This window comes from Rhinoraja longicauda, chromosome 8, assembly GCF_053455715.1.
Source record: "Rhinoraja longicauda isolate Sanriku21f chromosome 8, sRhiLon1.1, whole genome shotgun sequence".
Classification (NCBI taxonomy): Eukaryota; Metazoa; Chordata; class Chondrichthyes; order Rajiformes; family Arhynchobatidae; genus Rhinoraja; species Rhinoraja longicauda.
Window position 1 is genome coordinate 3,919,533 of NC_135960.1, and position 26,428 is coordinate 3,945,960.

The following is a 26,428-nucleotide window of genomic DNA, read 5'->3' on the forward strand; positions in this document are numbered from 1 at the left end:
CTCTGCCACAGAGGGCAGTGGAGGCCAAATCACTGGATGAAATTTAAGAGAGAGATAGATAGAGCTCTGGGGGCCAGTGGAATCAAGTGATATGGGGAGACGGCAGGCACGGGTGACTGATTGTGGATGATCAGCCATGATCACATTGAATGGCGATACTGGCTCGAAGGGCCTAATGGCCTCCTCCTGCACCTATTGTCTATTGTATAAGTAGGAAGGGACTGCAGATGCTGGTTTAAACCAAAGATAGACACAAAAAGCTGGAGCAATTCAGGCAGCATCTCTGGAGAGAAGGAATGGGTGAAGCCTTTCGGGTCGAGACCGTTCTTCAGACTGGTTAGGGATAAGGGAAACGAGAGATATAGACGGTGACAATAGACAATAGACAATAGATAATAGGTGCAGGAGGAGGCCATTCGGCCCTTCGAGCCAGCACCGCCATTCAATGTGATCAGGGCTGATCATTCTCAATCAGTACCCCGTTCCTGCCTTCTCCCCATACCCCCTGACTCCGCTATCCTTAAGAGCTCTATCTAGCTCTCTCTTAAATGCATTCAGAGAATTGGCCTCCACTGCCTTCTGAGGCAGAGAATTCCACAGATTCACAACTCTCTGACTGAAAAAGGTTTTCCTCATCTCAGGTCTAAATGGCCTACCTCTTATTCTTAAACTGTGGCCCCTGGTTCTGAACTCCCCCAACATTGGGAACATGTTTCCTGCCCCTAACGTGTCCAAGCCCTTAATAATCTTATACGTCTCGATAAGAACTCCTCTCATCCTTCTAAATTCCAGTGTATACAAGCCTAGTCGCTCCAGTCTTTCAACATATGACAGTCCCGCCATTCCGGGAATTAACCTAGTAAACCTACGCTGCACGCCCTCAATAGCAAGAATATCCTTCCTCAAATTTGGAGACCAAAACTGATGTGATGTGGAGAGATAAAGAACGATGAATGAAAGATGTGCAAAAAAGTAACGGTGATAAAGGAAACAGGCCATCGTTGGCTGTTTGCTGGGTGAGAACGAGAAGCTGGTGAGACTTGGGTGGGGGAGGGATGGAGAGAGAGAGGGAGGGGATGCCGGGGCCTGAAGTGAGAGAAATCAATATTCATACCGCTGGGGTGTAAGCTGCCCAAGCGACATGTGAGATGATGTTCCTCCATTTTGCATTTCGCCTGACTCTGACAATGGAGGAGACCGTGGACAGAGAAGGCCTTTGAAGATTCACCAATGAGCAACATTTGATAGATGAATCGAGTAGGGGAATCGAGGACCAGTGGGCATCGGTTTAAGGTGAAGGGGGGAAAGATTTAATAGGAACCTGAGGGGTAAGTGTATTACACAAAAGTGTTGTGTGTGTACGGAACGAGCTGCCAGAGGAGGTATTTGAGGCAGGGACTATCGCAACGTCTAAAATACATTTGGACAGGTACATGGATGGGACAGGTTCAGAGGGATATGGGCCAAGCGCGGGCAGGTGGGACGCGTGTAGATGGGGCATGTTGGCCGGTGTGGGTAAGTTGGGCGGAAGGGCCTGTTTCCACGCTGTGCCACACTATGACTCTACGACCCTAAACATGGTGAGTTGCAACATGGGCCGATGTTGCCGCCATCTTTGTTTCCCTTCGCGACACCTAGGGTTGCCAACTTTCTCACTCCCAAATAAGGGACAAAAGGTGACGTCACCGCCCCGAACCCCGCATGACCTCACCCAGCCAGCGGCCACGTGCTCCCGCTCCACCAATGGTGGCCGCCCGGGCCGGGATGCGGGTTGTTACACAACCACTGTTAGGCGGCACCCGGGCTTCCGGGCCTACACTGTCCGGGCCTACAGTAGCCCCCAAGCCTACAGTATCCGGGCGTACAGTGTCCAGGCCTACAGTGTCCGGGCTTAAAGTGTTCGGGCCTACAGTGTCCGGGCCTACAGTGCCCCCCGGGCACTACAGTGTCCAGGCCTACAGTGTTCGGGCCTACAGTGTCCGGGCCAATAGCAGCCCCCAGGTCTACAGTGTCCGGGCCTACAGCGTCCGGGCCTACAGTGTCCGGGCCTATAGCAGCCCCCGGGCCTACAGTATCCGCGCCCACAGTGCGGGACTACAGTGTCCAGGCCTACAGTGTCCGGGCCTATAGCACCCCCCGGGCACTACAGTGTCCGGGCCTACAGTGTCCGGCCCTCAGCGCCCCCGGGCCTAATACGGGACAAGGGCAGTCCCTTACGGGACAAACCACTTTAGCCCAATATAGGGGATGTCCCGGCTAATACGGGACAGTTGGCGACCCTAGCGACACTGTCCCTGATCATCAGCGAGGGTAAAGGGCGGAGGCGGGAGGCGGGAGGCGGGAGGCGGGAGGCGGGAGGCGGGAGGCGGGAGGCGGGAGGCGGGAGGCGGGAGGCGGGAGGCGGGAGGCGGGAGGCGGGAGGCGGGAGGCGGGAGGCTGCCACTGATCAACTCCAGACTGTCTGGCTCCAGTACAGCAATCACTCACTAGTGCCCAGTTCCCCAGGTGCTACTTAAAAGAGTTCTAGTCGTAATCGGGCCCCTTTATCGCCAGACCTCCGAGTTAATGAGGTGACCGCACCAGCGGCGATCTTCACAAGGAATCGGTGTATCCTGCTCACTGATCCCTGACCCATCCCTTTCTCCCAGCCCCAAGAAAATCTCTATCTCGCGCTGGGAACAAGTTCCTACCTGTTTCTTCATCGTCGTCCCCTTATCTCCGGGCTCCAGTTACAGAATCGCCGTCTGTAAGTTTGGTTTAGTCCAGTTTGGTTTCGAGGTGCGGCACGGAAACAGGCCCTTCGGCCCACCGAGTCCGCGCCGACCCGCGATCCCCGCACACTTAACACTACCCTACACACGCGAGGGCCAATTGACCTACAGGCCCGTAGAGAGCCCTCACCAGTGCGTGGTCTGGGAACAGCTCCGTCCAAGAACGCAAGAAGTTGCGGAGAATTGCGGACACAGCCCAGACCGTCGCACAAACCAACCGCCCTCCCATTGACTCCATCTACACCTCACGCTGCCTCGGCAAGGCCAGCAATAGACAATAGACAATAGGTGCAGGAGTGGGCCATTCGGCCCATCGAGCCAACACCGCCATTCAATGTGATCATGGCTGATCATTATCAATCAGTACCCCGTTCCTGCCTTCTCCCCATACCCCCTGACTCCGCTATCCTTAAGAGCTCTATCTAGCTCTCTCTTGAATGTATTCAGAGAATTGGCCTCCACTGCCCTCTGAGGCAGAGAATTCCACAGATTCACAACTCTCTGACTGAAAAAGTTTTTCCTCATCTCAGTTGTAAATGGCCTACCCCTTATTCTTAAACTGTGGCCCCTGGTTCTGGACTCCCCCAACATTGGGAACATGTTTCCTGCCTCTAACGTGTCCAACCCCTTAATAATCTTATACGTTTCGATAAGATCTCCTCTCAACCTTCTAAATTCCAGTGTATACAAGCCTAGTCGCTCCAGTCTTTCAACATATGACAGTCCCGCCATTCCGGGAATTAACCTAGTAAACCTACGCTGCACACCCTCAATAGCAAGAATAATCGAGGACCAGATATGTTAAGAGAAAAAGAGTAGTAAAGTCAAATGTAGGTCCCTTGAAGGCAGACACTGGTGAAATTATTATGGGTAACAAGGAAATGGCAGAAGAGTTGAACAGGTACTTCGGATCTGTCTTCACTAACAATCTCCCAGATGTACTGGAGGACAGAGGATCTAGGGAGGGTAGAGGTACTGAAAGAAATTTTCATTCGGCGAGAAATATTATTAGACAATAGACAATAGACAATAGGTGCAGGAGGAGGCCATTCGGCCCTTCGAACCAGCACCGCCATTTAATGTGATCATGGCTGATCATTCTCAATCAGTACCCCGTTCCTGCCTTCTCCCCATACCCCCTGACTCCGCTATCCTTAAGAGCTCTATCCAGCTCTCTCTTGAATACATTCAGAGAATTGGCCTCCACTGCCTTCTGAGGCAGAGAATTCCACAGATATTGGGTAGACTGATGGGACTGAAGGATGATAAATCCCCTGGCCTGATGGTCTGCATCCCAGGGTCCTCAGGGAGGTGGCTCTAGAAATAGTGGACGCATTGGTGTTCATTTTCCAATGTTCAATAGATTCAGGATCAGCTCCTGTGGATTGGAGGATAGCTAATGTTATCCCACTTTTCAAGAAAGGAGCGAGAGAGAAAACGGGGAATTACAGACCAGTTATCCTGACTTCGGTGGTGGGAAAGATGCTGGAGTCAATTATTAAAGAGGTAATAATGGTGCATTTGGATAGCAGTAAAAGGATAAGTCCAAGTCAGCATGGATTTATGAAAGGGAAATCATGCTTGACTAATCTTCTGGAATCTTTTGAGGATGTGACAAGTAAAATGGATGAAGGGGAGCCAGTGGATGTAGTGTATCTAGACTTTCAGAAAGCCTTTGATAAGGTACCGCACGGGAGATTGGTGAGCAAAATTAGACCGCATGGTATTGGGGGTAGGGTGTTGACATGGATAGAGAATTGGTTGGCAGACAGGAAGCAAAGAGTAGGAGTAAACGGGTCCTTTTCAGAATGTCAGGCAGTGGCGAGTGGAGTGCCGCAAGGCAGAGAATTCCACAGATATTGGGGCCGCAACTGTTTACCATATATATTAATGATTTGGAAGAGGGAATTAGAAGCAACACCAGCAAGTTTGCGGATGACACAAAGCTGGGTGGCAGTGTGAACTGCGAAGAGGATGTTAGGAGGTTGCAGGGTGACCTGGACAGGTTGAGTGAGTGGGCAGATACAGTATAATATAGATAAATGTGAGGTTATCCACTTTGGCGGCAAAAACAAGGAGGCAGATTATTATCTCAATGGAGTTAGGTTAGGTAAGGGGGAGGTGCAGCGAGACCTGGGTGTCCTTGTACACCAGTCACTGAAAGTTGGCGTGCAGGTACAGCAGGCAGTGAAGAAAGCTAATGGCATGTTGGCCTTCATAACAAGAGGATTTCAGTATAGGAGTAAAGAGGTTCTTCTGCAGTTGTACAGGGCCCTGGTGAGACCACATCTGGAGTACTGTGTACAGTTTTGGTCTCCTAATTTGAGGAAGGACATCCTTGTAATTGAGGCAGTGCAGCGTTGGTTCACAAGATTGATCCCTGGGATGGCAGGACTTTCTTTCTTTCTATCATTTTATTTCGTACATGTTAAAAGACATCAATTAAAAAACAAAATAAACAAAGAAACAGAAGAAATACAAAGAATTTCATCCATTACTTAACGTCTTTACATGTGTGAAAAAAGGAGTAGGAAGAAGTGTGAACTTATTTATTCCTACCCCCATTCCCTAATCAATATTTATCAAGTAATATCTATAATAACTAATACCTAAAATACATATATAACTACATATATACTCACTCACCCCTCCAATCATATGAATATACCTATTTACACAATAATGTCTATATTAACTACATCTGATATATATATACATACATTAGGCCAATCATATAAACATAGCACAAAAAGTAAGGAAATTTGTGTTTGGTAGATTATTTCTTTGTTGTAACAATGCTTCTTGGCAATAAATCTTATACCGTTGGAAAGCCTGTTTATTTCCCTTTTAAATGGTGCCACATTTGTAAGGAACATGCATTTGTGGGATGAGCAGCAGAGCTGAGTATATGGGTTGCGCCCATGAAAAATTTGCCAAATCTTCTCTGCCAATGCCAAACAGCTTATTCTGCTGTTGCTATTGACTCTTGTTTTGAGCTTCTGGTACCCCCAGGTGCTGACAAGAATGGGATGCCATCCCACAACAGTGTGTGACCAGGCTGGTGACCAGCATGAGGAGGAGGTGCCAGGCTGTTGTGGCTGTGTATGGTTCTTCCACACGCTACTGTGGCTCCTGTTTACTAAATGAATAAATTGTTAAATTGCCAATATGTCTTGTTTCTTCAGACTTCAATCATCCAATCCACCAAACAACACCGAACAAGAGTCAATGGCAGAATAAGCTGTTTGGCATTGGCAGAGAAGATTTGGCAAATTTTTCATGGGTGCAACCCACATACTCAGCTCTGCTGCTCATCCCACAAATGCATGTTCCTTACAAATGTGGCACCATTTAAAAGGGAAATAAACAGGCTTTCCAACGGTGTAAGATTTATTGCCAAGAAGCATTGTTACAACAAAGAAATAATCTACCAAACACAAATTTCCTTACTTTTTGTGCTATGTTTATATACATATACCCGACCATTTACATACAAAATATAAATACAAGTATAGTCACCCACCCGTATAATAAGTCAGATATTAATACAAAAATACTCATACACCCTTATATGTTCATATAGATATACTTATCTAAATAATGTCATATGAGGAAAGATTGTAAAGACTAGGCTTGTATTCACTGGAGTTTAGAAGGAGGAGAGGGGATCTTATAGAGACGTATAAAATCATAAAAGGACTGGACAAGCTAGATGCAGGAAAAATGTTCTCAATGTTGGGCGAGCCTAGAACCAGGGTCTTAGAATAAAGGGGAGGCCATTTAAAACTGAGGTGAGAAGAAACGTTATCACCCAGAGAGTTGTGAATTTGTGGACTTCTCTGCCACAGAGGGCAGTGAAGACCAAATCACTGGATGGATTTAAGAGAGTTAGATAGAGCTCTAGGGGCTAGTGGAATCAAGAGATATGGGGAGAAGGCAGGCACAGCTTATTGATTGGGGACGATCAGCCGTGATCACAATGAATGGCAGTGCTGGCTCGAAGGGCCGAATGGCCTCCTCCTGCACCTATTTTCTATGTTTCTATGTTCTATGTTTCTATGAGTAACTCCAGCACTTTGTGTGTGTATCCATGTTCACCAGAGATGTTGCCTGACCCGCTGAGTTATTCCAGCACTCTGAGTGTGTGTCCACATTCTCCAGAGATGCTGCCTGACCCGCTGAGTAACTCCAGCACCTTGTGCGTGTGTATGTCCACGTTCTCCAGAGATGCTGCCTGACCCGCTGAGTAACTCCAGCACATTGTGTGTGTACATCTACTTTCTCCAAAGATGCTGCCTGACCCACTGAGTAACTCCAGCACTTTGAGTGTATAAACCTGTTCTCCAGAGATGCTGCCTGACCCGCTGAGTAACTCCAGCACATTGTGTGTGTACATCTACTTTCTCCAGAGATGCTGATTGACCCACTGAGTAACTCCAGCACGCTGTGTGTGTACATCTACTTTCTCCAGAGATGCTGCCTGACCCGCTGAGTAATTCCAGCACTTTGAGTGTATAAACCTGTTCTCTTGAGATGCTGCCTGACCCGCTGAGTAACTCCAGCACTCTGTGCGTATTAACTTGTTCTCCTGAGATGCTGCCTGACCCGCTGAGTAACTCCAGCACCTTGTGCGTGTGTACGTCCACGTTCTCCAGAGATGCTGATTGACCCGCTGAGTAACTCCAGCACTCTGTGCGTGTGAACTTGTTCTCCTGAGATGCTGCCTGACCCGCTGAGTAACTCCGGCACTCTGTGTCCATTGCAGATATCCGCGAGACGGCGTTCGTGTACGCCATCACGTCAGCGGGCGTGACGCACGCGGTCACGCAGGCCTGCAGCATGGGCGAGCTGTTGCAGTGCGGGTGCGAGCGGGCACGAAGCCGAGGCCCGCCCGTGCCCACGGCCGGCACGGGGACCGAGGGGACAGCGTGGGAGTGGGGCGGCTGTGGGGACGATGTGGACTTCGGATACGAGAAGTCCAAGCAGTTCATGGACGCCAGGAGGAAGAAGGGCAAGAGTGACATCCGCACGCTGGTCGACCTGCACAACAACGAGGCCGGGAGGATGGTGAGTTCACACCCGCTCACACTCACTCTCACACTCACACACCCGCTCACACTCACACTCACTCACACACGTGATCGGAGCAGAATCAGGCCATTCGGCCCATCCAGACCACAGGATGAGTGAACGACCCCTCCATTCCTCTAACCCCCGACACGTTAGAGGCAGGAAACATGTTCCCAGTGTTGGGGGAGTCCAGAACAAAGGGCCACAGTTTAAGAATAAGGGGTAGGCCTGTCAAGTTAGGAAAAGGGGACGTACAACGAGATCTGGGTGTCCTAGTGCATCAGTCACTGAAAGGAAGCATGCAGGTACAGCAGGCAGTGAAGAAAACCAATGGAATGTTGGCCTTCATAACAAGAGGAGTTGAGTATAGGAGCAAAGAGGTCCTTCTGCAGTTGTACAGGGCCCTAGTGAGACCGCACCTGGAGTACTGTCATATGTTGAAAGACTGGAGCGACTAGGCTTGTATACACTGGAATTTAGAAGGATGAGAGGGGATCTTATCGAAACGTGTAAGATTATTAAGGGGTTGGACACGTTAGAGGCAGGAAACATGTTCCCAATGTTGGGGGAGTCTAGAACAAGGGGCCACAGTTTAAGAATAAGGGGTAGGCCATTTAGAACGGAGATGAGGAAAAACTTTTTCAGTCAGAGAGTTGTGAATCTGTGGAATTCTCTGCCTCAGAAGGCAGTGGAGGCCAATTCTCTGAATGCATTCAAGAGAGAGCTAGATAGAGCTCTTAAGGATAGCGGAGTCAGGGGGTATGGGGAGAAGGCAGGAACGGGGTAGTGATTGAGAATGATCAGCCATGATCACATTGAATGGCGGTGCTGGCTCGAAGGGCCGAATGGCCTCCTCCTGCACCTATTGTCTATCGTCTATTGTCTATTGGCAGTCAGTGCCCCAGGGATCAGACCACAATACATGCACCCATGCCTCCCAGCTTGGGACAGGGTTAAGGTTAGTTTATTGCTACGTATACCAATGTGCCAGGGGTTACGGGGAGAAGGCAGGAGAACGGAGATAGATCAACCACGATTGAATGGCGCGGCAGACTTGATGGGCCGAATGGCCTAATTCTTCTGCTATCCCTTGTGACCCTATGACCTTAAGGAAGGTTTCGGGTTAGTTTTAGACTGTGATCATCGCGTGTAACAAGAAAATAACTGCAGATGCTGGTACAAATCGAAGGTATTTATTCACAAAATGCTGGAGTAACTCAGCAGGTCAGGCAGCATCTCGGGAGAGAAGGAATGGGCGACGTTTCGGGTCGAGACCCTTCTTCAGACTGAAGAAGGGTCTCGACCCGAATCGTCGCCCATATCTTCTCTCCTGAGATGCTGCCTGACCCGCTGAGTTACTCCAGCATTTTGTGAATAATCACGTGCAACAAAGTAGGTTTAGGTTTAGGTTTATTATCGTCACTTGTACCAAGGTAGAGTTAGGTTTAGCGGATGGCACAGCGATAGATCGGCCCTGGCTACGGGTGCTGTCTGTACGGAGTTTGTACGTTCTGCCCCCGTGACCTGCGTGGGTTTTCTCCGAGATCCTCGGTTTCCTCCCACACTCCAAAGACGTGCAGGTTTGTGGGTTAATTGGCTTGGTATAAGTGCAAATTGTCCCTGGTGTGCGTTAGTGTGCGGGGATCGCTGGTCGGCGCGGAATCGGTGGGCCTAGTCCAGGCTGGTTGCTTGACTTCAGTGCAAAGAGATGAAGTGGATGACAAGATCTAATGGAGCAGACTGGAGGGCCCACATGGCCTCTCCCTGATGCTGTGGAAGATAGGAGATGAAGAGCTTAACCCATCACGTATCCCATCACTGCTGAGCCACAATATCACTGCGACTGATTTTTAGTTCAGGGATCAGCGCGGAAACAGGCCCTTCGGCCCACCGAGTCCGCACCGACCAGCGATCCCTGCACACTAACACTGCCCCGCACACATTATCCTACACACACCAGGGACGATTTACACATACCTAGTATACAACCCCAAGCCAATTAACCTATAAACCTGTACGTCTTTGGAGTGTGGGAGGGAAACTGAAGACCTCGGAGAAAAACCATGCAGGTCACGGGGAGAACGTACAAACTCCGTACAGACAACGCTCGTAGTCGGGATCGAACCTGAGTCTCCGGCGCTGCATTCGCTGCAAGGCAGCAACTCTACCGCTGCACCACCGTGCCACCACCATGAACACGCAACGAAACATCTCAAAAACTTGCCCCTCGCATCTCCATTATATTTTCCCCTTTTTGCCTTATAGCTACGCCCTCTTAGTAGAAGGTAGACACAAAATGCTGGAGTAACACTGTGTGCGGTCACGGTGGCGCAGCGGTAGAGTTGCTGCCTTACAGCGAATGCCGCGCCGGAGACCCGGGTTCCATCCCGACTACGGGCGCCGTCTGTACGGAGTTTGCACGTTCTCCCCGTGACCAGCGTGGGTTTTCTCCGAGATCTTCGGTTTCCCCCCACACTCCAAAGACGTGCAGATTTGTAGGTTAATTGCGGATGATACAAAGCTGGGTGGCAGTGTGAACTGTGAGGAAGATGCTATGAGGCTGCAGGGTGACTTGAACAGGTTGTGTGAGTGGGCGGATGCATGGCAGATGCAGTTTAATGTGGATAAGTGTGAGGTTATCCACTTTGGTGGTAAGAATAGTAAGGCAGATTATTATCTGAATGTTGTCACGTTAGGAAAAGGGGACGTACAACGAGATCTGGGTGTCCTAGTGCATCAGTCACTGAAAGGAAGCATGCAGGTACAGCAGGCAGTGAAGAAAGCCAATGGAATGTTGGCCTTCATAACAAGAGGAGTTGAGTATAGGAGCAAAGAGGTCCTTCTGCAGTTGTACAGGGCCCTAGTGAGACCGCACCTGGAGTACTGTGTGCAGTTTTAGTCTCCTTGAGGAAGGATATTCTTGCTATGGAGGGCGTGCAGCGTAGGTTCACTAGGTTAATTCCCGGAATGGCGGGACTGTCGTATGTTGAAAGGCTGGAGCGATTGGGCTTGTATACACTAGAATTTAGAAGGATGAGGGGGTATCTTATTGTAACATAAAAGATAATTAGGGGATTGGACACATTAGAGGCAGGAAACATGTTCCCAATGTTGGGGGAGTCCAGAACGAGGGGCCACAGTTTAAGAATAAGGTGTAGGCCATTTAGAACGGAGATGAGGAAGAACTTTTTCAGTCAGAGAGTGGTGAAGGTGTGGAATTCTCTGCCTCAGAAGGCAGTGGAGGCCAGTTCATTGGATGCTTTCAAGAGAGAGCTGGATAGAGCTCTTAAGGATAGCGGAGTGAGGGGGTATGGGGAGAAGGCAGGAACGGGGTACTGATTGAGAGTGATCAGCCATGATCGCAAGTTAGGAAGAGGGGATGTTCAACGAGATCTGGGTGTCCTAGTGCATCAGTCACTGAAAGGAAGCATGCAGGTACAGCAGGCAGTGAAGAAAGCCAATGGAATGTTGGCCTTCATAACAAGAGGAGTTGAGTCTAGGAGCAAAGAGGTCCTTCTACAGTTGTACCGGGCCCTGGTGAGACCGCACCTGGAGTACTGTGTGCAGTTTTGGTCTCCAAATTCGAGGAAGGATATTCTTGCTATTGAGGGCGTGCAGCGTAGGTTCACTAGGTTAATTCCCGGAATGGCGGGACTGTTGTATGTTGAAAGACTGGAGCGACTAGGCTTGTATACACTGGAATTTAGAAGGATGAGAGGGGATCTTATCGAAACATATAAGATTATTAAGGGGTTGGACACGTTGGAGGCAGGAAACATGTTCCCAATATTGGGGGAGTCCAGAACCTGGGGCCACAGTTTAAGAATAAGGGGTAGGCCATTTAGAACGGAGATGAGGAAAAACTTTTTCAGTCAGAGAGTTGTAAATCTGTGGAATTCTCTGGATGCTTTCAAGCGAGAGCTAGATAGAGTTGTTAAGGATAGCAGAGTCAGGGTGTGTGGGGAGAAGGCATGAATGGGGTACTGATTGAGAATGATCAGCCATGATCAGATTGAATGGCGGTGCTGGCTCAAAGGGCCGAATGGCCTACTCCTGCACCTATTGTCTATTCTCTCTCTCTCTCTCTCTCTCTCTCTCTCTCTCTCTCTCTCTCTCTCTCTCTCTCTCTCTCTCTCTCTCTCTCTCTCTCTCTCTCTCTCTCTCTCCCTCCTCACTAGTTCTCTCTCTCTCTCTCTCTCTCTCTCTCTCTCTCTCTCTCTCTCTCTCTCTCTCTCTCTCTCTCTCTCTCTCTCTCTCTCTCTCTCTCTCTCTCTCTCTCTCTCTCTCTCTCTCTCTCTCTCTCTCTCTCTTTTTACATACACATTTAAACAAACCAACAATAATAGTGCCTAGAGACTGTAGCTGGAATAAGATGTGGAAATACACGAGGAAAGTATTTTGTGCTTTACAGATTAGTACCTTCCTTCCTTCTCTGAAGAATGTGCTGCTGCCCTGTCCTTCCAGATGTATTTATTTAATGTCTGTATTTATTTAATGATCTATACGGGTGAAGACTTGAGATTCAGATGTTCATCAAAACCTTGTCCTTTGATCAAAACATTGGCCTCTGTCCCAAAGCCCGCTTCCACGCCTCGCTGCTTATCTGCCTTTGATAACACTCGTATGAGGTGAAGGCGATGTTTAAAAACATTATATCAATGAATCTGTTGCTTGGCTTCGTCTTAAACGCAACTGTACTACTCACCTTCCTTGATTAGTGCGGGTGTCAGGGGTTACGGGGAGAAGGCAGAAGAACGTGGTCAGGAGGGAGAGATAGGTCGGCCATGATCGAATTGGGTAGTAGACTTGATGGGCCGAAAGTCCTAATTCAACTCCTGTTCCTTGTGACCGTAACATCGTTCGTTATGAGCGTAACGATCAGCCATGATCACGGTGAATGGCGGTGCTGGCTCGAAGGGCCGAATGGCCTACTCCTGCACCTGTTGTCTATTGTCTACTGTCTATAACATTCCCCAATGGAAGCAAGTTTCGCCGTTCTCACCTCTCTCTAGTGAAGTATCGTCATTTTGAGTTTGAAGAAGGGTCTCGACCCGAAAACGTCACCTATTCCTTTCCTCCAGACCCTTCTAAGTTCATAAGTTCATAGTTATATCAGGGTCCTAGTGAGACCGCACCTGGAGTACTGTGTGCAGTTTTGGTCTCCAAATTTGAGGAAGGATATTCTTGCTATTGAGGGCGTGCAGCGTAGGTTCACTAGGTTATTTCCCGAAATGGCGGGGCTGTCATATGTTGAAAGACTGGAGCGACTAGGCTTGTATACACTGGAATTTAGAAGGATGAGAGGGGATCTTATCGAAACATATAAGATTATTAAGGGGTTGGACACGTTAGAGGCAGGAAACATGTTCCCAATGTTGGGGGAGTCCAGAACAAGGGGCCACAGTTTAAGAATAAGGGGTAGGCCATTTAGAACTGAGATGAGGAAAAACTTTTTCAGTCAGAGAGTTGTGAATCTGTGGAATTCTCTGCCTCAGAAGGCAGTGGAGGCCAATTCTCTGAGTGCATTCAAGAGAGAGCTAGATAGAGCTCTTAAGGATAGCGGAGTCAGGGGGTACGGGGAGAAGGCAGGAACGGGGTACTGATTGAGAATGATCAGCCATGATCACATTGAATGGCGGTGCTGGCTCGAAGGGCCGAATGGCCTACTCCTGCACCTATTGTCTATTGTCTATTGTAATACGATCTCATTATGATCATATCCGTTCATAAATGATAGGAGACAGTAGACAATGTTGTTTGTAGGTTAACTGGTTTGGTGTAAATGTAAATTGTCCCGCGTGTGCGGGGATCGCTGGTCGGCGCGGATTCGAAACAGGGCCGGTCTCCGTGCTGTATCTCCAAACTAAACCAAACTACACACTGTGGAGTGACAAGAGAACGGGAGGAAAGAGACTGTCAAGTTAACTGACCTAAAACGTGCAGGGTCAAGCTGTACCCCTTCTACATAACCAAAAGACAGGGAAGGATGAATGAATGATGAAACATAGAAACGTAGAATCATAGAAAATAGGTGCATGAGGAGGCCATTTAGCCCTTCGAGCCAGCACCGCCATTCACTGTGATCATGGCTGATCATCCACAATCAGTAACCCGTGCCTGCCTTCTCCCCCATGCCCCTTGATTCCACTAGCCCCTAGAGCTCTATCTAACTCTCTCTTAAATCCATCCAGTGAATCGGCCTCCACTGCCCTCTGCGGCAGAGATTTCCACAAATTCACAACTCTCTGGGTGAAAACGTTTTTCCTCACCTCAGTTTTAAATGGCTTCCCCTTTATCCTTAGACTGTGTGGCCCCTGGTTGTGGACTCCACCAACATTGGGAACAATATTTTCCCGCATCTAGCTTGTCCAGTCCTTTTATAATTTTATACGTCTCTATAAGATCCCCCTCCCGTCCTTCTAAACTCCAGTGAATACAAGCCCAGCCGTTCCAATCTTTCCTCGTATGACAGTCCCGCCATCCCGGGGATTAACCTGGTGAACCTGCGCTGCACTGCCTCAATAGCAAGGACGTCCTTCCTCAAATTAGGAGACCAAAACTTGAAAGAATGAGGAAGGGGATTAATGGGGATAAGATCCAACAGAAACGATCGTGCGTGGAATGGAACATGATGGGGCTGTGCTAATGTCATGGAAGGAATTCAGCTCGTCGGCGCTGAATAATGTAGGCTGTTCTTGTTAGATTAATATCTTGACTCATCCCTTCAGGGGCTAATATATACTGGTAGCTTTGACTGCACCAAAGTCACCTCCCTTTTGGGGAATGGAATAAGTTCATAGATCACTACACCATCATGCATGGCAACGTTTAAGAAGCAACTCCACATGTACATGGATATAGTTTTATAGTTCATTTTATAGACAATAGACAATAGGTGCAGGAGGAGGCCATTCGGCCGTTCGAGCCAGCACCGCCATTCAATGTGATCATGGCTGATCATTCTCAATCAGTACCCCGTTCCTGCCTTCTCCCCGTACCCCCTGACTCCGCTATCCTTAAGAGCTCTATCCAGCTCTCTCTTGAATGCATTCAGAGAATTGGCCTCCACTGCCTTCTGAGGCAGAGAATTCCACAGATTCACAACTCTCTGACTGAAAAAGTTTTTCCTCATCTCAGTTCTAAATGGCCTCCTACCCCTTATTCTTAAACTGTGGCCCCTGGTTCTGGACTCCCCCAACATCGGGAACATGTTTCCTGCCTCTAACGTGTCCAACCCCTTAATAATATTATACGTTTATTGTCACGTGCAGTGAAAAGATTTTGTTGCGTGCCAACCGGTCAGCGGAAAGACAAGTACACGATTACAATCGAGCCGTTCACAGTTTAACAGGTACATCACAATCACAAGAATACTTTATTAGGCGAGTATGTTTTGCAACATACGAGGGACTTCATTTGCCGTACAGTCATCATACAGTCAAAAAGCAACAGGACACACAAAATACATTTTAACATGAACATCCACCACAGTAACTCCTCCACATTCCTCACTGTGATGGAAGGCGAAGAAAAGTTCGATCTCTCCCTTCTTTGTCCTCCAGCGGTCGGGGGCCTCGAACCTTCCGTTGATGGGACGATCTTGACTCCCGCGGCCGGTGGTGGGCCTTCCTCGTCGGGGCGATCAAGCTCATTCATCAGGGGGAATCTCAGCTCCCCCCCCGCGTCGGGCGATCTACCCCGGGTCGGGGCTTGTCGAACCTCGTGCGGCTTTTGGAGCTTCCCGACGTCGGTCTCGACCTGAGACTGCGAGCTCCACAATGTTAAAGTGGTATGGGAATAACGTTTATAGATGCAGGAGGAGGCCATTCAGCCCTTCGAGCCAGCACCGCCATTCAATGTGATCATGGCTGATCATTCCCAATCAGTACTCCGTTCCTACCTTCTCCCCATACCCCCTGACTCCGCTATCCTTAAGAGCTCTATCTAGCTCTCTCTTGAATGCATTCAGAGAATTGGCCTCCACTGCCTTCTGAGGCAGAGAATTCCACAGATTCACAACTCTCTGACTGAAAAAGGTTTTTCCTCATCTCAGTTCTAAATGGCCTACCCCTTATTCTTAAACGGTGGCCCCTTGTTCTGGACTCCCCCAACATTGGGAACATGTTTCCTGCCTCTAACGTGTCCAACCCCTTAATAATCTTATACGTTTCGATAAGATCCCCTCTCATCCTTCTAAATTCCAGTGTACACAAGCCTAGTCTCTCCAGTCTTTCAACATACGACAGTCCCGCCATTCCGGGAATTAACCTAGTAAACCTACGCTGCACGCCCTCAATAGCAAGAGACGCGATGATATGAAAAGGTACAGGACAAATCAGAGCCGGCACTGATGGGCAAGGAGTCCACAATGGTCCATTGTTGGCTGTGGAAGAGGTGAAATGTGGATAAGAGGTGAGAGGGAAAACAAGGGTTACTTGAAATGAGAGATATCAATGTGTATACCGCTGGGGTGTAAGCTGGCCAAGCGAGATATGAGGTGCTGTTCCTCCAATTTGCGCTGGGCCTTACTCTGACAATGGAGGAGGCCCAGGACAGCGAGGTCAGTGTGGGAATGGGCGGGGGATTTGAAATGTTTGGCGACAGGGAGATCTCGTAGGCCAAGACGGACTGAGCGTAGGTCAGGGTCGCCAAGTGTCCCGTATTAGCCGGGACGTCCCGTATTTTGGGCTAAATTGGTTTGTCCCGTACTGGACCGCCCTTGTCCCGTACGGGACCGCCCTTGTCCCGTATTAGGCCCGGGGGCCGCTGTCGGCCGGGACAGCGCAAGGCTAACGGAGTGCGTTCAGGGAGCGGGGCCGAAGTGCGTTCGCCTAACGGGGGTTGCTTGGCAACCCGCTCCCGGCCCGGGCGGCCGCGTTGTTGGAGCGGGAGCAAGTGGCCGCTGGCTGGGTGAGGTCACGTGGGGCGGTGACGTCGACGTCACCTTGTCCCGTATTTGGGAGTGAGATAGTTGGCAACCCCTAGCGTAGGTGTTCAGCGAAACGATCGCCCAGTCGACGCTTGGTCGCGTCGATACATAGGACTACCCGTGAAGGACCACGCAGTGTCCACCAATTTTTGTAATCTCCTTATTCACAAAATGCTGGAGCAACTCAGCAGGTCAGGCAGCATCTCAGGAGAGAAGGAATGGGTTCCTGGGCCTTTCATTTCTTATATTAGTGGGTTAAAGCTGGTGGTCGAGGTGGAATGTGATGGGGAGGGGAATGCCCCATCACATTCATTTCAGGAGGGCTTGCATACAAAAACAGGGATGTAATGCTGAGGCTCTACAAGGCACTGGTCAGGCCGCGTTTGGAGCACTGTGAGCAATTTTGGGCACCGTATCTGAGGAAGGATGTGCTGGCTCTGGAGAGGGTCTGGAGGAGGTTTAACAAGAACGATCCCAGGCATGAGTGGGTTAGCCTACGATGAGCGTTTGGCCGCACTGGGCCTGTGCTCGCTGGAGTTTCGAAGAATGAGGGGGGGGGGACCTCATTATCATATACATACAGCCGGAAACAGGCCCTTTCGGCCCTCCAAGTCCGTGCCGCCCAATGATCCCCGCACATTAACACTATCCTACACCCACTAGGGACAATTTTTACATTTACCCAGCCAATTAACCTACATACCTGTACGTCTTTGGAGTGTGGGAGGAAACCGAAGATCTCGGAGAAAACCCACGCAGGTCACGGGGAGAACGTACAAACTTCTTACAGTGCAGCACCCGTAGTCAGGATCGGACCTGAGTCTCCGGCGCTGCATTCGCTGTAAAGCAGCAACTCTACCGCTGCGCCACCGTGCCGTACAGAACAGTGAAAGGCTCGGATAGAGTGGATGTCGAGAGGATGTTTCCACAGGTGGGAGAGTCTTGGACTAGAAGTCACAGCCTGAGAATTAAAGCACGTTCTTTTAGGAAGGAGATGAGGAGGAATTTCTTAAGTCAGAGGGTGGTGAATCTGTGGAATTCTTTGCCGCAGAAGGCTGTGGAGGCCACAAGTCAGTGCATATTTTTAAGGCAGAGATAGATAGATTCTTGATTGGTACGGGGTGTCAGAGGTTACGGGGGGGAAGGCAGGAGGAGAATGGGGTTAGGAGGGAGAGATAGACCAGTCATGGAATTTAGGAGCAGGCTTGTATACACTGGAATTTAGAAGGATGAGAGGGGATCTTATTGAAACATATAAAATTATTAAGGGGTTGGACACGTTAGAGGCAGGAAACATGTTCCCAATGTTGGGGTAGTCCAGAACCAGGGGCCACAGTTTAAGAATAAGTGGTAGGCCATTTAGAACGGAGATGAGGAAAAACTTTTTCAGTCAGAGAGTTGTGAATCAGTGGAATTCTCTGCCTCAGAAGGCAGTGGAGGCCAGTTCTCTGAATGCATTCAAGAGAGAGCTAGATAGAGCTCTTAAGGATAGCGGAGTCAGGGGGTATGGGGAGAAGGCAGGACCGGGGTACTGATTGAGAATGATCAGCCATGATCACTTTATATAAGAGAATAACTGCAGATGCTGGTACAAATCGAAGGTATTTATTTCACAAAATGCTGGAGTAACTCAGCAGGTCAGACAGCATCTCAGGAGAGAAAGAATGGCCTACTACTCCTGCACCTATTGTCTATTGTCTATTGTTTGAATGGCGGAGGGGACTCGATGGGCCGAATGGCCTAATTCTACTCCTATCAGTTATGATCTTCTGCTGAGAGAGGGAAGGGGTCAGTGGTCTGATTAATTATTAATTATTACTCATTCGATTCATGTTACGTTCTCAGAGTCCCATCGAGCTTTTAAAATTATTAACCAGAGCTTTACTTAGCTCCTCTCTCATTCCCGTCTGAGGTGCGTTCAGTCTGGTTCGGTGCCCCGAGGCATCACGCTCATTTTGTAGCAGTTACTTAACTGTTCACCCCACGCGTTGTAAATTCCACGTGTAATTTGATTTAGAATTTGTCCATTATCTCATTTATGAACAGAGATTTGAAGGATTTTTTAAAAACTTCTTTTTCTTTAGAGCTGCAGCGCGGGAACAGGCCCTTCGGCCCACCGAGTCCGCGCCGACCAGCGATCTCCGCACACTAACACTATCCTACACCCACTAGGGACAATTTTTGCGCTTTACCAAACCAATTAACCTACATACCTGAGCGTCTTTGGAGTGCGGGAGGAAACCGAAGATCTCGGAGAAAACCCACGCGGGTCACGGGCAGAACGTACAAACTCCGCACAGGCGGCGCCCGTAGTCGGGATCGAACCCGGGTCTCCGGCGCTGCATTCGCTGTAAGGCGGCAACTCTACCGCTGCGCCACCTTGTGTATGGAGCAATCATGGGGTCCAAGTCCATCAGCGATCTTGGGCTCCTTGACATCACAAGCAGACGGAAACAAGCAGTTGTCAGGGGTTACGGGGAGAAGGCAGGAGAATGGGGTTAGGAGGGGGAGATAGACCAGCCATGATTGAATGGCGGTGCAGACTTGGTGGGCCGAATGGCCTAATTCTACTCCTATCACTTATGGCATGACTTATGGACTCTTGCTTTCAGTAGTCGGGGCATTGAGCATAAGAGTTAGCAAGACATGTTGCAGCTTTATAGGATTAAGAAGCAAGAAACTGCAGGCGCTGGCACCCTGTGTAGAACACAAAGTGCTGGAGTAACTCAGCAGGTCAGTCAGCATCTCTGGAAAACATGAATGGGGGACATTTAATAAGTTCATTAGTAATAGGAGTAGAATTAGGCCATTGAACCCATCTAAATCGCCATTCAATCATGGCTGATCTATTTTTTCCCTCAACCCCATTCTCCTGCCCTCTCCCCATAACCCCTGGCACCCATTTTTAGTACGGGTAGGGTATGGGCGCTGTCTGTACGGAGTTTGTACGTTCTCCCCGTAACCTGAGATCTTCGGTTTCTTCCCGCATTCCAAAGACGTGCAGGTATGTAGGTTAATTGGCTTTGTAAAATCTACAAAATTGCCCCTAGTGTGTGTTGGATGGTGTTAATGTGCGGGGATCGCTGTTCAATAGACTATAGACAATAGACAGTAGGTGCAGGAGTAACATAGATAGAGGGCGTAGCTTTACGGTGAGTGGCCAAGTTTGAAGGAGATGTGAGGGGCGAGTCTTTTGTAGAAAGTGGTGAGTGCCTTAAATTTGCTGCCAGGGGTGGTGGTGGAGTAGAGTCGCCAACTGTCCCGTATTAGCCGGGACATCCCGTATATTGGACTAAATTGGTTTGTCCCGTATGGGACCGCCCTTGTCCTGTATTAGGCCTGGGGGGCACTGTAGGCCCTGGACACTGTAGGCCCAGATGCTTTAGGCCCAGACACTGTAGGTCCAGGGGCCGCTGTAGGCCCGGACACTATAGGTTCGTGGGCCGCTGTAGGCTCAGACACTGTAAGCCCAGACACTGTAGGCCCGGACACTGTAGGCCTCCTCCTGCACCTATTGTCTATTGTCTTTCCTCAAAACCAAGCTGTCTGCCATCCTAAATGGCCAGGTGTCAGTTTCTGTTTAGCTTCTTTAGGGTAAGCACATGGATATGCATGAAATGGAGGGATGTATGTCATGTGCATGCCTCACGGCACCAGAGACCCGTGTTCGATCCTGTCCTTGGGTGCTGCCTGTGCGGAGTTTGCACATTCTCCCCGTGACCGTGTGGGTTTCCTCTGGGTGCTCCGGTTTCCTCCCACACTCCAAAGATGCACAGAATTGTAGGTTAATTGGATTGGTAAAATTGTAATTGACCATTCCTCTATTCTCTCTGGCACGCTAGAGGCAGGAAACATGTTCCCAATGTTGGGGGAGTCCAGAACCGGGGGCCACAGTTTAAGAATAAGGGGTAGGTCATTTCGAACGGAGATGAGGAAAAACTTTTTCAGTCAGAGAGTTGTGAGTCTGTGGAATTCTCTGCCTCAGAAGGCAGTGGAGGCCAATTCTCTGAATGCATTCAAGAGAGAGCTAGATAGAGCTCTTAAGGATAGCGGAGTCAGGGGGTATGGGGAGAAGGCAGGAACGGGGTACTGATTGAGAATGATCAGCCATGATCACAATGAATGGGGGTGCTGGCTCGAAGGGCCGAATGGCCTCCTCCTGCACCTATTTTCTATGTTTTCTATGTTTAAGATGACGCGCTACTTTAAAGTTGCTGTATAAGTGAATAAATAAATTTCGAGCGTCGCTCGCGGTGGTGCAGCGGTAGAGTTGCTGCCTTTTACACCGTCAGTTCGTTCCCGACTACGGGGGCTGTCTGTACGGAGTTTGTACGTTCTGTTTGTCCCCGTGACCTGCCAGGGGTTTTCTCCGGCTGATCTGGGTTCCTCCCACATCCCAAAGACGTGCAGGCAGGTTTGCCGGTTAATTGGCTTCGGTAATATTGTACAATAGTCCCTAGTGTGTGTAAAGGAGAATCCTCGTGTACGGGGTGATCGCTGGTCAATAGACAATAGACAATAGGTGCGGGAGGAGGCCATTCGGCCCTTCGAGCCTATACGCACCGCCATTCAATGTGATCATGGCTGATCATTCTCAATCAGTACCCAGTTCCTGCCTTCTCCCCATACCCCCTGACTCCGCTATCCTTAAGAGCTCGATCTAGCTCTCTCTTGAATGCATTCAGAGAATTGGCCTCCACTGCCTTCTGAGGCCGAGAATTCCACTAAACTAAACTAATCTAAACTGAACTAAATGGAAATCGATTTTCACAAACGAAAGGTGTGTGTGGTGTGTGACCGAAAAATGCAATCTGAGCTTGTGATTTACCCAGAGGTGAAATTAATTTAAATTTCTTATCGTACCCCAGGCATGGCTGATTTAACTTATTGATATTGTTTTTTGTCGGCTTGTTTCTAAATTGACTTACTTTCACTTCTGGATTTCGCCGTAATGTTAATTAAAATAAATACAAGCTCAACATGCAAGCGTAAGAATTGATGGGCAGATAAAGACCACCTGGAAAAACACAAAGCAGAACCCGGGGGGGGGGGGGGGAATATGAAGGGAAAAACATGTTTTGGAAAATTCCTCTCTCAGCTCCTCAGGCAATCTTAAGGTGGTGCACCGACTGGCAGGCTGGTGCGATGGAGAGAGTCACTTGGTTTTACTACATGAGGCGTTCGTACAGACGCACAGCATGGCAAACAGGCCCTTCGGCCCGACTCCACCACACCATGCCAACTGAGATCGTGGTTGGCACGAATGAGTTGGGCCGAAGGGCCTGTTTCACCTCATCGCGTTTTCCCGTGTTTGGCCCATATTTTTTTAGATTTAGATTTAGAGATTCAGCGCGGAAACAGGCCCTTCGGCCCACCGGGTCCGTGCCGCCCAGCGATCCCCGCACATTAACACTGTCCTACACCCACTAGGGACAATTTTTACATTTACCTACATACCTGTACGTCTTTGGAGTGTGGGAGGAAACCGAAGATCTCGGAGAAAACCCACGCAGGTCACGGGGAGAGCGTACAAACTCCGTACAGACGGCGTCCGTAGTCAGGATCGAACCTGAGTCTCCGGCGCTGCATTCGCTGTAAGGCGGCAACTCTACCGCTGCGCCACCTAAACCTTTCCCATCCATGTACCTGTCCAGGAGTCTTTTAAATAAAAGAACAAAGCAATCAAAGAATCTACTCAGTTTAGTTTAGTTTAGTTTAGTTTTGCCTAGTTTCGATTAGTTTAGTTTCGTCTAGTTATGATTAGTTTAGTTTAGTTTGGTTTAGATTACTTTAGTTCAGTTTAGTTCAGATGAATTTAGATCAGTTTAGTTTAGTTTACTGTAGTTTTCATGTGTAAAGGCGGTCACGGTGGCGCAGCGGTAGAGTTGCCGCCTTACAGCGAATGCAGCCCCGGAGACCCGGGTTCGATCCCGACTACGGGCGCCGTCTGTACGGAGTTTGTACGTTCTCCCCGTGACCTGCGTGGGTTTTCTCCGAGATCTTCGGTTTCGTCCCACACTCCAAAGACGTGCAGGTTTGTAGGTTAATTGGCTGGGTAAACGTAAACATTGTCCCCCTAGTGGGTGTAGGATAGTGTTAGTGTGCTGGTCGGCGCGGACCCGGTGGGCCGAAGGGCCTGTTTCCGTGCTGTATCTCTAAATCTAAACGAAACAAAACAATCAAAGAATCTACTCAGTTTAGTTTAGTTTCATCTAGTTTCGATTGGTTTGGTTTAGTTTAGATTAATTTAGTTCAGTTTAGTTTATTGTCATGTGTACTGTGAAAATCGTTTCTCGTGCGCTAACCGGTCAGCAGAAAGACTATACATACATGATTACAATCGAGACATCCACAATGCACAGATACAGGATGAAGGGAATAACGTTTAGTGCAAGATAAGATCATAAGATCAGAAGAGATAGAAGCAGAATTAGGCCATTCGGCCCATCAAGTCAACTCTGCCATTCAATCATGGCTGACCTATCTCTCCTTCCTAAACCCATTCCCGTAAGGTCCAGTAAAGTCCAATTAAAGATAGTCTGAGGGTTTTCAATGAGGCAGGTATTTTAAAACAATTTTAAACCATATTTAAAACAACATTTAGAAGACATTTGGACAGGTGCATGGATATAAAAGGTTCAGAGGAATATGAGCCAAACGTGGGCTGATGAGACTAGTGAAAATGGAGCATTGTGGTTAACATGTGCACGTTTGGCCGAAGGGCCTGTTTACATGCCAAATAGTTGCTGCCTTACAGCGAATGCAGCGCCGGAGACCCGGGTTCGATCCCGACTACGGGTGCTGTCTGTACGGAGTTTGTACGTTCTCCCCGTGACCTGCGTGGGTTTTCTCCGAGATCTTCGGTTTCCTCCCACACTCCAAGGACGTGCAGGTTTGTAGGTTAATTGGCTTGGTATAAATGTAAAAATTGTCCCAAGTGGGTGTAGGATAGCGTTAATGTGCGGGGATCGCTGGTCGGCGCGGACCCGGTGGGTCGAAGGGCCTGTTTCCGCGCTGTATCTCTAAACTAAAACTAATTTGTGGTGCAGTGGTAGTTCCTGCCTTTCAGCGCCAGAGACTCGGGTTTGACCCTGTCTACGGGTGCTGTCTGTACGGAGTTCGCACGTTCTCCCTTTGACCACGTGTGTTTCCTCTGGGTGCTCCGGTTTCCACCCACACTCCTGAGACGTACAGGTTTGTAGGTGAATTGGCTTCTACTAAAATTGTAAATTGTCCCTGTTGTGCTGGATTGTGCTGGTGTAGGGGATCGCTGGTCAGTACAGACTTGGTGGGCCGAAGGGCCTGTTTCTGCACTGTATCTCTAAAGTGTAAAGACAGACTCCTTCCACTTTGAAATGCAGTGGACAAGTTCAAGGGCGAGATGGGTAAAGAGCCTGCATCTGTTCTGTATGAAGGGTTGCCAACCGTCCCATAACAGCCGGGACATCCCATATTTTTGTGTCAATTGGTTTGTCCCATACAGGACGGCCCTTGTCCCGTATTAAGACAGGGGGGCGCTATAGGCCTAGACGCTGTGGGCCCGGACGCTGTAGGCCCGGACGCTGTAGGCCCGGACGCTGTAGGCCCAGACGCTGTAGGCCCGGACGCTGTAGGCCCAGACGCTGTAGGCCCGGATGCTGTAGGCCCGGACGCTGTAGGCCCGGACACTGTAGGCCCGGACGCTGTAGGCCTGGACACTGTAGGCCTGGACACTGTAGGTCCGGACACTGTAGGCCCGGACACTGTAGGCCCGGACACTGTAGGCCTGGACGCTGTAGGCCCGGACAATGTAGGCCCGGACGCTGTAGGTCTGGTCACTGTAGGCCCGGACAATGTAGGTCCGGACCTACAGATGACACAAAGCTGGGTGGCAGTGTGAACTGTGAGGAAGATGCTATGAGGTTGCAGCGTGACTTGGACAGGTTGTATGAGTGGGCGGATGCATGGCAGATGCAGTTTAATATGGATAAGTGTGAGGTTATCCACTTTGGTGGTTAGAATAGGAAGGCAGATTATTATCTGAATGGTGTCAAGTTAGGAAAAGGGGGCGTACAACGAGATCTGTGTGTCCTAGTGCATCAGTCACTGAAAGGAAGCATGCAGGTACAGCAGGCAGTGAAGAAAGCCAATGGAATGTTGGCCTTCATAACAAGAGGAGTTGAGTATAGGAGCAAAGAGGTCCTTCTGCAGTTGTACAGGGCCCTAGTGAGACCGCACCTGGAGTACTGTGTGCAGTTTTGGTCTCCAAATTTGAGGAAGGATATTCTTGCTATTGAGGGCGTGCAGCGTAGGTTTACTAGGTTAATTCCCGGAATTAATGCATTCGAGAAAGAGCTAGATAGAGCTCTTAATGATAGCGGAGTCAGGGGGTATGGGGAGAAGGCAGGAATGGGGTACTGATTGAGAATGTCAGCCATGATCACATTGAATGGTGGTGCTGGCTCGAGGGGCCGAATGGCCTACTCCTGCACCTATCGTCTATTGTCTATTGTCTATTGTAGCTCCGGACACTGTAGGCCCGGAGGCCCGTGCGCCGCCTAATGGAGGTTGCATAGCAACCCGCCTCCCGGCCCGGTCGGCCGCCATTAGTGGAGCGGGAGCACGTGGCCGCTGGCTGGGTGAGGTCACTTCGGGCGCGGGGTGGTGACATCACCCTGTCCTTTATTTGGGAGTGAGATAGGTGGCAACCCTGGCCGTATGAGTCTAAACCACCTCAAAGCCAACGCTGTTCTTAAATGAACAAACTAAGTCCAGAAACCTTCTGAAGTAACTGAGATTCATTAAGCCAAGAATTATTCTCGTAACTCTTCCCTGGACCCTTTTGCCAGAAACTCCCACATCCACGCGGAAGAGGAACCCAAATTTAGCCACAATACTCTTGCAGTCTAATGCCACCAATGATTGAACAATGTTTAGTTTATGTATCGAATGGAACTGCCATCTCCCCACACCCACTGAAATAGAACGATACAGAGACAGACAGTTAGATAGAGTTGTATAGATAGGTAGGAATAGACAAATGACTAAACATAAGACAGGCATAGACAATAGACAATAGGTGCAGGAGTAGGCCATTCAGCCCTTCGAGCCAGCACCGCCATTCAATGCCCCGTTCCTGCCTTCTCCCCATACCCCCTCACCCCGCTATCCTTAAGAGCTCTATCCAGCTCTCTCTTGAAAGCATCCAACGAACTGGCCTCCACTGCCTTCTGAGGCAGAGAATTCCACACCTTCACCACTCTCTGACTGAAAAAGTTCTTCCTCATCTCCGTTCTAAATGGCCTACCCCTTATTCTTAAACTGTGGCCCCTTGTTCTGGACTCCCCCAACATTGGGAACATGTTTCCTGCCTCTAATGTGTCCAATCCCCTAATTATCTTATATGTTTCAATAAGATCCCCCCTCATCCTTCTAAATTCCAGTGTATACAAGCCTAATTGCTCCAGCCTTTCAACATACGACAGTCCCGCCATTCCGGGAATTAACCTAGTGAACCTACGCTGCACGCCCTTAATAGCAAGAATATCCTTCCTCAAATTTGGAGACCAAAACTGCACACAGTACTCCAGGTGCGGTCTCACCAGGGCCCGGTACAACTGTAGAAGGACCTCTTTGCTCCTATACTCAACTCCTCTTGTTATGAAGGCCAACATTCCAT

The 26,428-nt window shown here is 49.2% G+C and overlaps 1 protein-coding gene across 1 annotated transcript in view; it reads left to right on the forward strand.

Moving 5' to 3' along the window:
• LOC144596180 (protein Wnt-6-like) overlaps positions 1-26,428 on the forward strand; it is a 63,566-nt gene that overhangs the window by 23,380 nt on the left and 13,758 nt on the right. Inside the window, exon 2 of the mRNA XM_078404365.1 lies at positions 7,537-7,838. Coding sequence (XP_078260491.1) covers positions 7,537-7,838 — 302 coding nt within the window. The remainder of the gene's footprint in view (positions 1-7,536; positions 7,839-26,428) is intronic.